The 16,100-nt window shown below is 36.5% G+C and overlaps 1 protein-coding gene across 1 annotated transcript in view; it reads left to right on the top strand.

Annotated features, from left to right (window-relative positions):
- Window positions 1-16,100, top strand: part of LOC122045870 (protein virilizer homolog) — a 39,264-nt gene that overhangs the window by 3,255 nt on the left and 19,909 nt on the right. The window contains exons 2-19 of the mRNA XM_042606273.1: window positions 2,204-2,273; window positions 2,381-2,464; window positions 6,394-6,482; window positions 7,071-7,194; window positions 9,517-10,179; window positions 10,272-10,640; window positions 10,724-10,828; window positions 11,144-11,326; window positions 11,503-11,644; window positions 11,790-11,971; window positions 12,585-12,670; window positions 12,740-12,788; window positions 12,858-12,924; window positions 13,014-13,495; window positions 13,577-13,676; window positions 14,871-15,004; window positions 15,719-15,786; window positions 15,857-16,073. Coding sequence (XP_042462207.1) covers window positions 2,265-2,273; window positions 2,381-2,464; window positions 6,394-6,482; window positions 7,071-7,194; window positions 9,517-10,179; window positions 10,272-10,640; window positions 10,724-10,828; window positions 11,144-11,326; window positions 11,503-11,644; window positions 11,790-11,971; window positions 12,585-12,670; window positions 12,740-12,788; window positions 12,858-12,924; window positions 13,014-13,495; window positions 13,577-13,676; window positions 14,871-15,004; window positions 15,719-15,786; window positions 15,857-16,073 — 3,153 coding nt within the window. The 5' untranslated portion in view covers window positions 2,204-2,264. The remainder of the gene's footprint in view (window positions 1-2,203; window positions 2,274-2,380; window positions 2,465-6,393; window positions 6,483-7,070; window positions 7,195-9,516; window positions 10,180-10,271; window positions 10,641-10,723; window positions 10,829-11,143; window positions 11,327-11,502; window positions 11,645-11,789; window positions 11,972-12,584; window positions 12,671-12,739; window positions 12,789-12,857; window positions 12,925-13,013; window positions 13,496-13,576; window positions 13,677-14,870; window positions 15,005-15,718; window positions 15,787-15,856; window positions 16,074-16,100) is intronic.

Raw genomic sequence — 16,100 nt, 5'->3', positions numbered from 1 at the left:
TGACCATTAGTGGACTTCTCGTCAGTGAAACCTACAACCACAGCAACGTCAGTGCCGAGCCGGGAAGGGATTCTTCGGCGATGACCCTCCGACGCTCAAGTCAAACACCGACGATATAGAAAAAATGAGGAAGCAAAATGGTAGAGTAACTGTAGCTACAGTAGAGATTATGCATACCTCCCGTCGAATCTTGGAGGGTCTTTATATAGGACTTTCGGGGAGCGCGTACACGGTTCTCGAGACGTGCACGCTTCTCAAAGCATATCCTGAAGAGACGTGTCAGAAAAGTGTCCCTAATACCATACCCTAACGACCCGAGCATATCTCTGACAAGACAATGGAAGCTTCCGTCATAAGATCTTCAGCTTGACCATATCGCCAAGCATGCCGTCTGTCGGCAGCATAGGTCCCAGAAGGATATCCTCTGATCCTCCTTTTGTCTGTTACAGGTTGAGCGGAAGAGCCGCTCGACCAGCTATTGGTCGTCCGGACGATCTTGTCCTCGGGCCTAGCGGAATGGCCACTCGGCCAGCTATCGATCGCCCGGACGATCTTGTCCTCGGGCAGAGCAGAATGACCGCTCGACCAACATCTCACTATCTGAACTCCTCTGCTATGTAGAACGGAGAAGCTGTGTGTGAATGTAGTATGCTCAGTCGTCATTGTTTTGCCGATATGAGTCCGAGTGGGCTTGCCGCTCGACACATACCTTGTCTGTTTGAGCGTCGGAAGCTCGGTACATGATCGAGCTATGCTAACATCTGCTTCATGTAGGTTCGACGATTCTTCCTCCCGGTCGGGAAAGGGGGTTGCCCGATCGGAAGATGATTATCGGGGTGTTGACCATCTTGACTTTGACTTTCACCGTGCCATTGATCCCTCTACTGAGCGGGCCCCTCCTCGTCACCGGATCAGTATTTTTTGCTAATCAAAATAAAGGGCGTTTCTTAAAATTTCTAAAGAAAAAACCTTTAAAGGCAATTACCAAGAAATAATCAATTTTATTCTTTCTGAACCACCGCGCCACGCCCTCTCCCCTTCGCCCTTCGATTTCCCGACCTTGTGCCTCCGCTTGCCCTAGTCGCCGTCCACCGCCTCCGACGCTGCCAGTAGCCTTCGGAAGCCCTTGTCGTCGAGTGATTTCTACCTCCAAGCACTAATAAGGTATGGGTCTCCCATTCTCCCGTCTTCTCTCCCTCCTCCGCTTCTCCTGTCTCTCCACCCTGCTTTTTTTCCCTTCCCCCAACATTTATAATCTTTAATTACGTCCCTTCACAACTCCCTTCTCACACTGTCAACGTTGGATTCAGACTTATCTAGTTTTCTTTACGATTACCAGTAAGGTTAGGTTTTAATTTTTCTTGTTGGGTTCATCAACCATTTCGCTTATCGTCACGAAATCTTGGGTGACTTCGTGTTTTATGGAAAATTTGAGTGAATGCCATACTCAGACAAGTTCGCTACTAAGTACGAGGGTCGCGAATTTATTCTCGTCTATTTTTCTCCGCATAGACTTATATAGGGTTAGACGTTGGTTTTGATCGTTGGGTTCATTAACAATATTGCTTCTCATCTTACAAGCTTGATGAATTCATATTATGTGGAAAATTGAGTGAATCCATACTCATGCAAGTTCGATACAAAGTATGAGGGTCATGGGCTTCTCATTTGCAACTAAGATAAGTTTTTTCTTGTTTTGATAATTGGCGCTTGTATATTACTAGGGTAACGTACATCCTCTGTTTGTTAGTTTTCTGCATTTCAATAACCAAATAAAGGAAATACCTAACATTTAAAATCTCGTTCTCTCAATTTGTATGTTCGCTTTGGTGTTCCAAGAGTTTGTCAGTTGGCATACATTCACAAGTTGTAAATTCTTGTGCATTATAAAAACATGGTTTTAAATGAATAACATTTTGTTTGGTACTGGTATCATTAACTGATTTGTCTGTATCTTATGTTGCTGGCATAAACAAGTTTGATTTGCAATTATGCATACATGCGTTGTGAACAAAGTTTGGTTTTCTAGCATTAGGTGCAGAAAAAACAAATACTACTTAATCGTGAAAGATTAACATATAATGAAAGAATTTTTAAATTTGTGGAAGGACATTAGATTGACAATGGAACTTAGATAAGTCCGTAATTATGCTTTGAAAATACTGTAACCATACTTGACAATTTGGGTTTCTGGTTCATATAGATGCGGTGAATGGGTTTCATCAGCTTCCTTTCTTGGAACCTTTGGCAATAACATCGATCACATGAAAAAGGTCTTGATCTGCTCAAACTAAGTGGCATTTTTTAGGATCTGCAATTTGCTATGATGGATTGCAGGGGTCAATAGCTGACAGAATAGTTGATGATTTTCTTTTTCCAGGCACAAGATATGGGTCGTTCTGAACCATGCATCTTGTTTGCTCAATCATTCGTTCATTCTCAACTCGATGAATATGTTGATGAGGTTAGTGACTTGTTTTAGATCTGTTATACCATCTCACTTGTTTTTTTCATCTTGTTATGCCTTTCTGATTTCTAAACCATCATCTACTGTTCCTTTTACCTGCCTATGTTTTTTTTAACCTTTAATATTTGCATTCTTTTTGTACTGCCGGAATTTCATGATTTACATGATAATAATCTTGGTTGGATTGTTCCAGATTTTATATCAATGAATTATTTATTAAGGAGAAGTTGGACTTAAGTTTAGTCTATAACAGTTTTTTGTTGAAAATTATTTCATATTTTTTGAAAGTTTATTGATCATTGTTATACTTAAGTTTATGCATACATTTAAAAATGAATGAATTTTTAGACTGGCTCATTTTATATGATGATCTACTTTTCTAAAATAATTCTGAATTGTGGTGTAATTTGATACTATTTCTGCAAGTCATACCCTTCTGGATTTCCTTCTTATATTCTTTCCTCTAATTTCTACTGTTAATAAGCCATTAAACCCTGCATGCATTGCATCCATTTAATCGTTTGTTTGACATGTGATACTTGGCCATCAGTCACATTGCCAAATTGTCTACTTGGGCGTATTTGTTTTTCTTTTGCTGCCCATTTCCTTCTTGTTGACTGTTTTTATCTCATTGACTTCTGTGGCAAGATTGAAAAACAAAAGGACAATCAGTGTTGTAAATGGCGGTAGACGATGGTGGGTCTCGCCTATCACCTAGGCAGTGCCTAGACGGTATTGCCTAGGTGGTGTATAGCTTCTATTGTCGACCTTCCAGACATGAACTCAAATTGATTTTTTGGTCTCCTTAATCTTTTTTCTATTGCTTTTTCCCAAATCTTCATGGTATGACTCATTAGTTTAATACCCCTATAGTTTGCACAATTTTGCATGTCTCTCTTGTTCTTTTATAAGGGAACTAGAGTATTTATCCTCCATTAATCAGGTATTTTTTTTTGTTTTCAATATCATGTTAAATAATTTTGTAAGTCATTCAATATCTTGTTTTCTTAGGCACTACCATACCTCTATCGGAATATCATCTAGTCCAACGACTTTTCCATTGTGCATCCCATTTAAAGTTTGTTCTACTTCTGAACTTTGAATTCTACGATTAAAATTGGAATTTCTATGCTTATTTGACCTACTTAAAATACCTCTTCCATCGCTCTTTTATTTCTCCATTGTTTACTAATACCCTATTACATTCATCTTTAATACATTTTATTTGGATAAGATCTCTTATTTTCCTTTCTCTCACTTTAGCTATTCTATAAATGTTTCTTTACCCTTATTTTGTATCCAATTTTAATATAATCGTTCAAAAGTTTCATTCTTTGCTTCACTCACTACTTTCTTAGTTTATTTCTGGGCTATTGTATATTTTTTAAAGTTTTCCTCGTTCTTACAAATATATAATTTCTTAAAAGCTATTCATTTTTCCTTCATTTTCTCTTGAACTTACTCATTCCACCACCAAGATTCCTTAGTGGCGCATGCCCCTTTGACTTACCGAGTACACTTTTAGCTACTATTTTCAACTTTGATACCATCTTATCCCATGCTGTATTAGAGTCATTGTATATTTAACTTAATGCTTGTACTTCTATCTTCTCCTTAAATATATTTTGCTTCCCATCCTTTAACTTCCACCACTTAATTTCAGGAGTTGTATATATTTTCTCTCTATTAATATTATGTTTGAGACGTATATCCAATACTACTAACCTATGTTTGGTAGTTAAGCTTTCCCTAGGAATGACTTTGATCTTTACAAATTTTTTTATCATTCTTCTTAACTATAAGAAAGTCAATTTGTGATTTATTATTCTCACTTTTGAATGTAATTAAGTGTTCTTCCCTTTTCTTCAAAAATGCATTAGCTAATATATAAGGTTATATTCTATCGCAAAATCTAATATAGTTTTCTCATCATTTCTCGTTTTAAACCTATAACTCTCATGCACCCTCTCATATTCCTCATTTTTCATTTTGACATGCCCATTTAGATCCCCTCCTATTAAAATCATTTCATTTGATGGAATGTTTTGTAATACTTCATATAAGTCGTCCTAAAATTTTGATTTGATAGCTTCACAGAATCCTACTTGCAGTGCATATATGCTAATTATGTTCATAGTTTGTTTTGCCATTATTATCTTAAGGGCTATAATTCGATCCCCTTTTCTAACTATTTCTACAACTTCATCCTTTTATGAACTATCTATAACAATACCACTCCATTTCTTGCTTTACTCTTTCCAGTATACCATAACTTAAAACCCGAGTTCTCTATCATTTTTGTCTTCTCGCCTACCCATTTTGCCTCTTGTACACACAAAATACTAACTCTTCTCTTAATCATTGTATCTAGTACCTCCGTTGATTTACCAGTGAGGGTTCCTATGTTCCATGTTCCAAATCTTAGATTATTAGTTTTCCTATCATATTTGTTCTTATTCAACCTATGGTGTGAGAACTCTTACCTATTTAACACTACACTCAAGTTTTCATGGAGATGTACGGTCCTTGTCGAGACATTACAATCGGACCCTGCAACGTGTTCCTTTCGGGGAACTACTTAGCATTAGCACAATAGTTTAATGGATTTATTTATTGAATATTTGCCATACCTAACGTAGCCCTCCTCCTTTAATGGGATATTTTTATTAGGCTTTAATTAAGTTTATTTAAATTATCCCATAGCTAAAAGTTGATTAAAATTATTAACCTAAGTTTAATTAAACAGTGTACTCTGTTTCGGCCGGGCAACGAGTTTGACGTGTCACCGGACCGTGTGTTGTCAGCGACGTGTCCAGGCCCATTGTTGGGCTCGGGCGACACGTTTGGGCTTGCACGACGCTTCCGTGCCCTTCGTTAAGCTTGCGCAAAACATACGGACTCCAAATGCGTCGCGATAGCGAAACGACAATATCAGTGGTGGTTCCGGGCCAGCAATGGCGGAAGCAGGTGAGTTACAATCTAAAGCATTGCCTTTGCTTGAGGCGGTGCGGTTGGTGCCCACCTCCCGCCTAGGCGGCCGCATTAGTCACCATTTAGAACACTGGACAATAAGAGAAAGAACCAGAGATGGGATATAGCAATTGATTTCTCTAGGTTGTGCTTTGTATTATTATTCATTCCAAGGATCTAGCTATCCATCCAAAAATGGTTTTAAAAAGTCAAAAACTACTTAAAATGAATATTGGCATGGTACGGATTTGTGTTGATATGTAGGACGACTTGTTTACCTTACAAAGAATAAATCCAATAATATCATGTTCACTTTATACAAAATATGAATTACGAAACAATACAACATTGTATCTAACACAAGTTACTTTCACTGATACTATGACTCTAAAAGGAGCATGGATTAAAGTTTCCTTTTGTGCTGGTTTTTATGATTGTGTTGTCTGCCAACGGGCATGTGAAATGGATCGAGTCACCAGATTGGCCACATTCCTTAGCAACCTTCCTTCCTCTTGGATATGACTACTTGCTTGAGGGATTTGTGGATTCAGCTTCATTACGACAGCTTCTTCTTCAGTGATGGAGATTTGTCGCGTTGACTTCTTTTTCCACAAGTAAGGGTGCAGGCAACTCTATGGGCTAGTGATCCACTCACTCCTACCTTCAAGTTCCTTCATTTTTTTTCTCAATCTTGCTGTGGCTCCATTAGATGTAATACCAGAGAAAACATAGGTTAAGATGGCATGACATGTTCAAATATGAAAAATTTCTATGGCTAGGCAAGTTGAATCAACCATAGTTGATTGCGTGAAATGCAGAGTATAACCAAATACAATCTTATTTAACATAATTAAAAATAGTTTAAAAGATCTTGATTTTACTAACAACATTTTCTTACATGACACTTGCTGGCAGGATAAGCTCCATGTTGCTGATTTTAAGTTCTTTCCATGCAGGTCATTTTTGCAGAACCTGTTGTCATTACTGCTTGTGAGTTTGTTGAGCAGAATGCATCCCCTTCTGCACCAAATGTATCTCTTATTGGGTAAAATTAACTAGTTCTTCTATACATACCAGTGAATATTACATTAAGACAAGTATTATGGTTCAATTGATTTCATCTGTGTGCCTTATTCTTGTAGATTCACTTAGATTTTTAAAATTGAATTTGTTCTAGATAGAAGAAAGTGGGAAAATAAAGATACTTGTAATAATTCAAGTTTTATGAATTGTTTTTATTTCAGCATGATTCTATCTGCAGTTAGAAATTGCTAAATTGCTAACAACTCCCAGTTTTTTCCTCTTCAGTTTGCACTTCAGATTTATTGTAGTATAATTCTAGCCATTGATCCAAAATGTGTGTTTGCAATTTTGATCAATCAAGTTGGACTGGATTTTTAGCCAAAGCTATCAGTGGCAAAAGCTTCCTGACGAAAATACACTCTTTGAACAAAATCAAAAATTTTCTCTGGATATTGGGTCTTGTGAATCAGTCTATCTCTTTGCAAACTGACCAATCTCATTTAAATTTCATGCCACCAATTTGTTAATCTTGCATAGGGTCACGTATTTTAATTTAGTTAAGCAAGTATGAAGCTCTACCATGTGAAATCTTTTGAAATTTCTCATGCAGGGCCACTTCACCCCCTTCCTTTGCACTAGAGATTTTTGTTCATTGTGAAGGTGAATCGAGATTTAGGCGCCTTTGCCAGCCTTTTCTTTATTCACACTCTTCATCCAATGTTTTGGAAGTTGAGGTATTTTATTATCTCTTCATCTAATTTCAAGTTTGTGCTATTGTTCCACTGAATCCTTGTGTCTGCAATATTTTTTTAACAAGGATGAATTGCTACTTTTAAATGCAATGACAAGCATATTAGTATGGAAAGAGCTTTTCTTTGGTTACCAGTTTGTATTTCTAAATTTATATTGATTGTTCATAATCATGTTTTGTAACAACTAGCTTCAATGTGATTTTAAAGTCTTGGATGGCTGTCTATATTCCATTTGGAAATTGCTAATAATTCCTTCAAAAATTTTAGCAAAGGATTGCGTCTACTTAGTTGATCATTATAAAAATGTTTTTTTTTTTCATTTTCATTTTCATGAGAATTATTCTTTGAAGTATATTGTACTTGGAATCAAAGAACTCATGCATAATTTTAGTATCTCCAGTTATGTTACAGTTGTGCTCTCATTCTCCTTGGTATTTCTCCAAACTATTTCAGTTAAAGAAATTTAAATTATTTGGCAAGAAAAATAGACATTACCAATTTACCATCAATGGAAAATGAAATCTCCTGTGACTGTTGCGTGGTAGAAGTTAAGTAGACTATGTCTCTTTTCCAACTATTCTTTCTTTTCAGAACCTTAATTAAGTAGGTTGCAATGACATGGCATGCCATTAATTATCCATGGATAAGGCTAGGTTTGTAAATGAGCTGAGGTTAGCTTAACTGTAATTAGGTTTGATTAGTTATTTAAACAATTTGAGCCAAGCATGATTATTGTACTGCTTCTTAGTAATCTTGTTTCATAGCCTGGTTAGTATTGCTTCTTAGTTATCTAAACACATCTTTAATACCTTGCAAATATTTGGGGTTACTTGTTTATGCGATGTAAGAGATTGTAGATGACAGTTCTATGAGAAACAGAGAAGAAGTTATATTGCCTTTCTTGCTCCTTCCTCCCCTTTTTTCTTGTTTTAAAATTTTCAACCTATTCATAGCCCTTTTTAATACCTTGAAAAGAGATGGTTTGTTGATATATGACATTTTAGACGACAGTTCTAAGATGAAATAGAGAAAGATCATCTAGTGATCTGTTGTTAGTACAATGGTATGACTTATGAGATGATGTTCAAGTCTGAATAATGCCTGGTGTTACTTGATGGAGCATTTAATCGTCTCGATGGAAGATTTTCTTAAATAGAGGTTAGGGATGACTAGAAGATCAAGTATCATTTTGATCATTAGAGATACCATGAAAAGGAGATTGGGAGCAGATGGTTTGGCTGCTGCGAAGGAAGCTAGTCGCTGGAGAACTTTGGATTATGGTTGTTGAGGGTTGGTGAACTTATCACTTCTGTTCTAATTTTCTGGAAGTTGGTGAACAGTGGGCGGATTTTGCATGGAACAGGCTAACTTACGGAGGATATCAATTGTCCGAGTATGTATGGCTTGGTTTAAATTCTCTATTTCCACAGAAGACTGGCTTGATTCCCCTTCACAAGGATGGTTGGCAAGTATCTTTGTTGCCGTCTCTACTTATGCCTGGGCTCTTCATTTACCCATTCTGTACTCTTGACACATGATACTTTGATTGGGCAGTCAACATCCTTATTGATCACGTGTTGAAGTTTTATAAATAGTTGAGTCAGACACTTGAATCCACATCCATGTCGATGTCATGTCATATACTCATACTAGACTCTAGGTAACAACACTCTCAGGTAGTACTTTAACTATTCTGTAGTTAAGCCAATTGGCTTACGACTAACAAATTTTCTGAAAGATATCTTCTTGTTTGTTTTGACCTGTGTTTTATCTATACTGGTAACCTCTGACATGGGCACAAAAACTTCAGCCTGTGCTGGCATATGTTAGTAATTACCAGTCCGAGCATGGACCAGTAGACAGACCAACCAATTTTTGTGGTCCACAGTGGACATAAAACTGGTGCTTTGGTATGTTATGGTGCCAACACTACTTACAATTTACAACTGTGTTTTTTTTCTTTTAATTGTTTTGAATTTGTTATCGTACTCTCCGATGATAAAACACCGATATTTTAATAGCCTGATGGATCCTCGTGACCGTCATGGGATTGAAATATTTAAGCACTGCTTTTAATCTAGTCTTAGTATTGTTTTGAAAGCTATCTACTTAGGATCAAGCCAGTACATATCAATGCTGGTAGAAGTTTATTTTCATGTTTGTCCATTTTGCAATTTTGAAATATACTGCATATATTTGTTAGCTTTGTGATGGTGTGTGTGTGTATCTTGAAGTCATTGTTAAAAGTTCAATTTTTAATGTGATTATCCACTGTGCTTATTGTTGTTACACCTGATGATGCAGGCCATAGTTACAAATCATTTGGTTGTCAGGGGAAGTTACCGAAGTCTTACTCTTATTGTTTATGGAAATACTGCTGAAGATCTTGGACAATTTAATATTGGATTTGATATGGACAATTCACTTGCAAATGTTGTTTGTTCCCCATCAGAAGGAAAACTTGAAGATCTTCCACCAGCATTGCATTCAAACAAGTTGTTGTTTGTAGAGCCCACTGCGTCCTTAAAATTCATGAGTTTACCTTTTACTAAATTCAAAGTTTCTCCTCATTTGAAGCAGTTTTTGCTGTTAGCTGTCAAGCTTAGTGAAGTTCCTGATGTGGAAAATCAGCTTTCTGAGATTGTAGGTAATGTTGTATCAGCTGTCCTGTCCTGTGTTAGGAACATGAGTAGCACCAGCACCTTTTACTGGGACCAAAATATGGAATTAGGAATCACTGACTACAAGAGAGATTCAGAGAAATTAAATGATGCTGTTCCTCAGGCTAGTAAAGAACTTCTTGAGCTTGGTAGATTCAAGGGTGTATTTACAGACAATTGGTCACCAGATGATATAGCTGGTTCGGAGACAGCTGAAGCACTTATCTCTGATTTGCTAATTGGCATGTTTAACAAATTTGACACCTTTAAGAGCACTTTAAATGCTGAGTTGCAATTAGTCTCTCAGGTAAATCTTTTGCTTCATTGATATCTGAATTTTAAAAGTTCTTGTTGGAAAGAAAGTTTCTTTTTCACTGTTATTAGTGTTTTTATTTTCAGAACAAACAAATGATTCTACTATTGGGATTGGCTCTTCTCTTTTGCTGTTGGAGAAAGGGATGCTTTCATTTTGTAAATAGCGGTGGCATGGAAACAATTGTTCATTTATTAGACTGCAAGATGCAAAATTCTCCGGCCGTCGTATTAATGTTGCTAGGTGTTGTTGAATGCGCTACTCGGCATGGCATAGGATGCGAAGGATTTTTAGGCTGGTGGCCGCGTGGAAATGAGAGTTACCCAGATGGTAACAGCAATGGTTATTCAATTTTGCTAAGGCTATTGTTGGGGAAGCAACGGCATGATGTTGCTTCTCTTGCATCATATATATTGCACCGTTTGCGGGTCTATGAAGTTGCAGCCAGATATGAGGTTAGTATATAGCTTTTTTGGTGCTAGTTTCCCACTAACTGCCGTCCAAGAAACTATAATTGTTGTTTTTCTTGATGTTCCAGTCTGTAGTATTGTCTCTATTGGATAATCCATCTCGTGATCATGTGATGGTGGCTGAGGGGATTGAATTACTTGTCGCTGCCAGTTCTCATCTTAAGCAAATCGCGGTTTGTTTTTCTCTACTGATTAGATCTTTAGTATACACGAGCTGATCATATTTAGGACACCGGTGGCATGCTGCAGTACAAGCCAGGGCCATGCCATAGCAGAAGCTACAACCTACAAGCACTGTGATGGCATGGCCTTAGACCTGTATTGTATTTGAAACATTACATTGCTTGTTGTTATACTTGCATGAAACTATAAGTACTGTTCCAGTGACCAGTGTCTCAAATTTGATTTTGCTGACAAGTATTATTATGTTGTAGATTTAGCTACTTCAATTAAGCATTAGCTAATTGCTGATAATTATTATCACTCAGAAATTGATAAACCTATATGAGCCTATTGAAGATCCATCACCTGCCACCTTTGCACAAAAATTATCTATTTTGGGGCTACCAGAAGGCTTCTTGTCGTACAAAGCTACTATTGACGGCATAACAACTTCTAAATATACTTTTGCAAGATGGGATGTTGACTTGTGCTTGCTATCACTTCTTGAGGTATTTTTTTTTTGTGTAAACTTCAGAAGGCCATGGAAGTTAATGATATTTCTTGTTGTGTGTTTCTTTTTTGATTATTATCTGCTATCTTTGGAATGCTCATTTGAGTTTTAGAAAAGCAGATTATTAACAAATATTTAATGAGGCTTATGATTGCTTTTACATTACGGCAATAGGAAAGGGGTTTCTTCCCACTCTCAGCAGCCCTCTTATCATCTCCTGTTTTGCGCTCATCAAATGACAAGCAAGCAGATGTTTTTATGGAGATTACAACTTCAGTTGAATATGCTCTTCTTAATTTTCTCTTTCATCGTTCAGGTTCTCTCTTCTTATTCCTTTTTCATTTTGGTTTCATTTGTCACAGCAATGGTCATTATTAGCCGACCCCCAATAGGTGTTTATGGGGCTTATTTTAATATGGCATTGACCCTAATGTCGTTAATTTAACTTAATTGGTTTTCAGGTCTTTGCTTCTTACTTGCTCATCGTGAAGCAACTGAACTTTTGGTTCTTTCTCTTCAAGATGTTGAAGAGACAACAAAAAAAGAGTGCATGACTCTTAGACAGGCAGCAGTTTTTCTATCAAAGGGATTCATTTGTCATCCACAGGAAGTTGCCATGATCACTGAGCTTCATCTCAAAGTGGTTAGTATGGTTAACTAAACTGATTTTATTGACACAATCTCTAGTTTGGTACATGCATGCCCCATCAAAAATATTTCAGATGCAATATCTCAAGAAAAGTCAACAGTCTAATAGGCTTGAGAGAAACAGACTTTTATGAATTTTTCCTGAGTGATCAGGATACAGAGTCCTGGTTCCTTAATGTAATCCTATGTTTTTCTTCTTTGATAGTCATATCAAGGGTCAATCATGTCATAGTGGGTTCCCATCAAAGTTGGTTTACAATGGTTAATTCTTGTGTAAATTGGTCTTTATTTTTAACTCAAAATTTTATTTCTTAGGTGGTAACGGAATCATCTTTTTATTGTACTAAGGTATAATTTTTAAAATAACACTTTGAAACGTTATTTATGATTACAATGCTTTTTCATATGAGCTATTGGACATTATCCATGAATGAACTTTATTTTATGTAATCGGAACTTGACCAATTTTTTTTTGCTCCAAGTCTGTTTTCCCCCCTTGTTTCTACTTTTCTCAAAATGGATCTTCTACTGGGGATTAGCGATGATTACTGTTGGGGATCCTACTGTTTTTCCTCTGCTCTCATTGGCTGTTATTTTTATTTTTTTAGGGAATTGCTATTGATCTGTTGCTTGCAACAGATCCACATTCTGATGAACTTCTGTGGATTCTATGGGAGCTTTGTGCCATTTCCAGGTTCTACATCATAGACTAGTGCTTTGTGTATAAACTTTATATCTTTTTTGAATCAGAGTTAAAATACAGGTCTGACTCTGGTCGGCAAGCGTTGTTAGTTCTGTGTCACTTTCCTGAGGTATTTTATGATCATGTTGTTCTCAAAATGATCTTTTACCTTCTGATGGTAATCAGTTTGATGTTGCAGGTGGTATCAGTTTTGTTGGACACACTGCGATCATACACAGAATTAGAGCCAACTGTTAAAAGAAATGGTATTGATAGTACTTTTATGTTGATTTCTTCTAATTGCCTGCCTAGAAACTTGCTGGTTTTACTAAATCTATTATTTTACTGAATTCAGAAACTTCCCCTTTGAGTCTAGCCATCTTCCATTCAGCTGCAGAAATATTTGAAATCATCGTGACAGACTCTTCTGCATCATCCCTCAGTTCTTGGATTGGACATGCTGTGGAACTTCATAAGGCTTTACACTTTTCTTCTCATGGGACCAACAGAAAAGATGCACCCACAAGGTTGCTAGAGTGGATAGATGCTGGTGTTGTTTATCATAAAAATGGGGCTATTGGCCTTCTACGATATGCTGCTGTTTTGGCTTCTGGTGGAGATGCTCATCTTAGTTCGTCTAGTATACTAGTATCTGACACAATTGATGTCGAAAATGTTATTGGTGACTTGACAAACAACTCAGATGCTCAGATTGTTGATAATCTTCTTGGGAAACTTGTCTCGGATAAGTACTTTGATGGAGTTACCCTGTGTAATAGTTCTATAGTTCAACTGACAACAACTTTTCGAATACTGGCATTTATATCAGATGATCCAGTATGTTCTTTCCCCAGCATTACCATATCCTCTTTTCCGGATATGATTTTTTATTTCATCTGATTATTTTCTTTTCTGAAGGTTGTAGCAGCTTCTCTTTTTGAAGAAGGAGCAGTGACTCTTGTATATGTGGTGCTAGTCAATTGCAAATCAATGGTTGAACGATTGTCAAATAGTTATGGTGAGGTCTTTAATGTTTTTATAATATTGGACTCCTTTGTTGTTAGCGCAGTTTCCTCCATTCTAATTATCCAAAGGAAAGGTCCACCAATTCTTTGAATGAATAGTTTATCTTTTGGTGCGTCTTTTTTGCTCTTGACAACCCAATTTTTGCTTAAGCAAGTGGTGCTTTGGTTAAGCATAATGGGCTTGTCTATTGCAAATGGATAACATTTAACTAAGTTGCTTTGGCATAAAGGCCACCTATAGTGCATGAGATTCATTTTGTTATTAATAGGTCATCATGCTAGTGATTTGTTTGCTTAGCAAAGAGCACGGTTTAAAAAACCACTGTGTTGGTCAATATGGGTGGAACATTTGTGCCATTGATCAACCAGAACACAGAAGTGATTGAGTCATTGGAATTTTGCATTATAGTCTTTGCATGATTCTGCTTGTCTAGAACACACTGAAGTGGCCTTCTCCCATTGATGAAGTGAACTTCCTCCAATGATGAAGTGCCAAAGAATCAAGGCGGGCAGCTTCTTCCTCTTGTGACAATGACATGAGTCTTCTTTTGAGTTGAGGTGGTTTTCTTCTTCCTCCAGCAATGGAGCAACAGACGCTTAAGCTTTGGTGATGTTGGTTGAGATATTTTCTCCAGCAGTGAAATGATCAGCATTGTAGATCTGTACCATGGTTTGCCATTGTTTGACCCTAGACTATATTTGTCCAGTCAATGATTTAAACTGATGGTATCTTGATGTAAATCGTTGATTAATATATATGTTTCATTCATTTCATATTGTCGATTAAACAAGATATACATTGAAGAACCTCTTCCAGGAAGCTTTTATATTTTCTGTTGAGTTACAAATAGGGTATGGAGCCATGAGGTTCTAAAAGATTCTCAGCTTTGTTTTGGTTCTATACAAAACTGGATGTTTTTGGATTTATTAGGAACTATTAAATGAATCATAGCTTCCTATTTGACCTGGTAAACTCAACAGCAGAACATTTTGAAATTAGTACTGGGCATAAACTTTGCAAGAAAGTGAAACAAGGTAGTTTAACAAAATTTTTTTCATGATGATCAATATATAGTTTATTGTTTGAACCATTTGATTTGAAAATGTATCTAATTGCTTTCTTCAGATACTGCCAACTTCAGTATATTCAATGTTTGTCTAAGTTTTGTGATCTACTCCAACTTCAGATTATCTTGTCGATGATGGCGCAGAATACAATACAACCACTGATATACTCCTGGATAGAAGTCATGATCAGAGTCTCATTGATCTGATGATTCCTTCGCTTCTCTTGCTGATAAATCTTCTTAAGAAATTACAAGTAAGTACTTTGATTACCCTCAACATGCAGCAACAGACAATTCTTATTCTTAGAAAAAAAATTAATTCCTCGGGAAACCACTTTTATTTCATGGTATTCTTTTTGGATTGTTTTTGTTCATCTCAAACTAATTCTTCTTGTTGATTTTGCATCCTTAATGTAGATGCTTGTTATACCTACACACATTCCTTTGCCCACTACTTTTTTTTACATCTCAAACCACTTTATGATGTAGGTGCTTGTTTGATTTTGTTCATCTTTTTGCTTGTTGATTATGCACACTTAATTGAAGGCGTGTCTACATAAATTTGTTATGACTTAGGTGGTTCTTATAATATTTTCTTTGCATACTTTTTATTTACTGGTTTATTTATTTTATCTGCTAAGCAGCTAGTTTTTAGTGGGCATATCCTCATAAGAACTATTTCTTGTCTCTTTACAAGTCTTGACTTTTATTCATTGTTATCATAGTTATCATCAAGCTATTTATGTTATGATAATACTAACAAGATGATATTGCTATTTTTTGCTGATTTATGATTCATGTTTCTATGCCACAATATGATGTATGACTGGTTTCTGTGTCGGTTTAAATTAAACATATTCAATAAGAATCCTTCTGTCGATGAGAATTTACAGCATTTCCCTTGGCTGCATACTTTCAAAATTTTTTATAGAAAATTATCTTTTCTTACATGACATTTCTCATTTTAGGACGCTAAAGACCAATATCGCAACAAAAAATTAATGAATGCCCTTTTGCAGTTACACCGAGAAGTAAGGTAAAGTATTCTTTTTTCCTTAGAATGATCACTTGCTCTGCACATCTAAAGATGAACTTTTATTTTGCAGTCTGAAATTAGCAGCATGTGCCGCAGATTTGTCATTCCCCTATCCAAGCTCCACTGTTGGTTTTAGTGCTGTTTGTCATCTGCTTACATCGTCACTTGCATGCTGGCCAGTCTTTGGTTGGACACCTGGCCTTTTTCACTGCATTCTCGAGAGTGTTCAGGCAACTTCATCACTTGCTTTGGGTCCAAAAGATGCTTGCAGTATCTTTTGCCTTCTGGTTTGCATCTTTTAATGACTTATAATT

The sequence above is a fragment of the Zingiber officinale genome, chromosome 2B (genome assembly GCF_018446385.1).
Source record: "Zingiber officinale cultivar Zhangliang chromosome 2B, Zo_v1.1, whole genome shotgun sequence".
NCBI lineage: Eukaryota > Viridiplantae > Streptophyta > Magnoliopsida > Zingiberales > Zingiberaceae > Zingiber > Zingiber officinale.
Note: the sequence above shows the minus strand (reverse complement) of the source record. Positions and strands in the feature narration are given on the sequence as shown.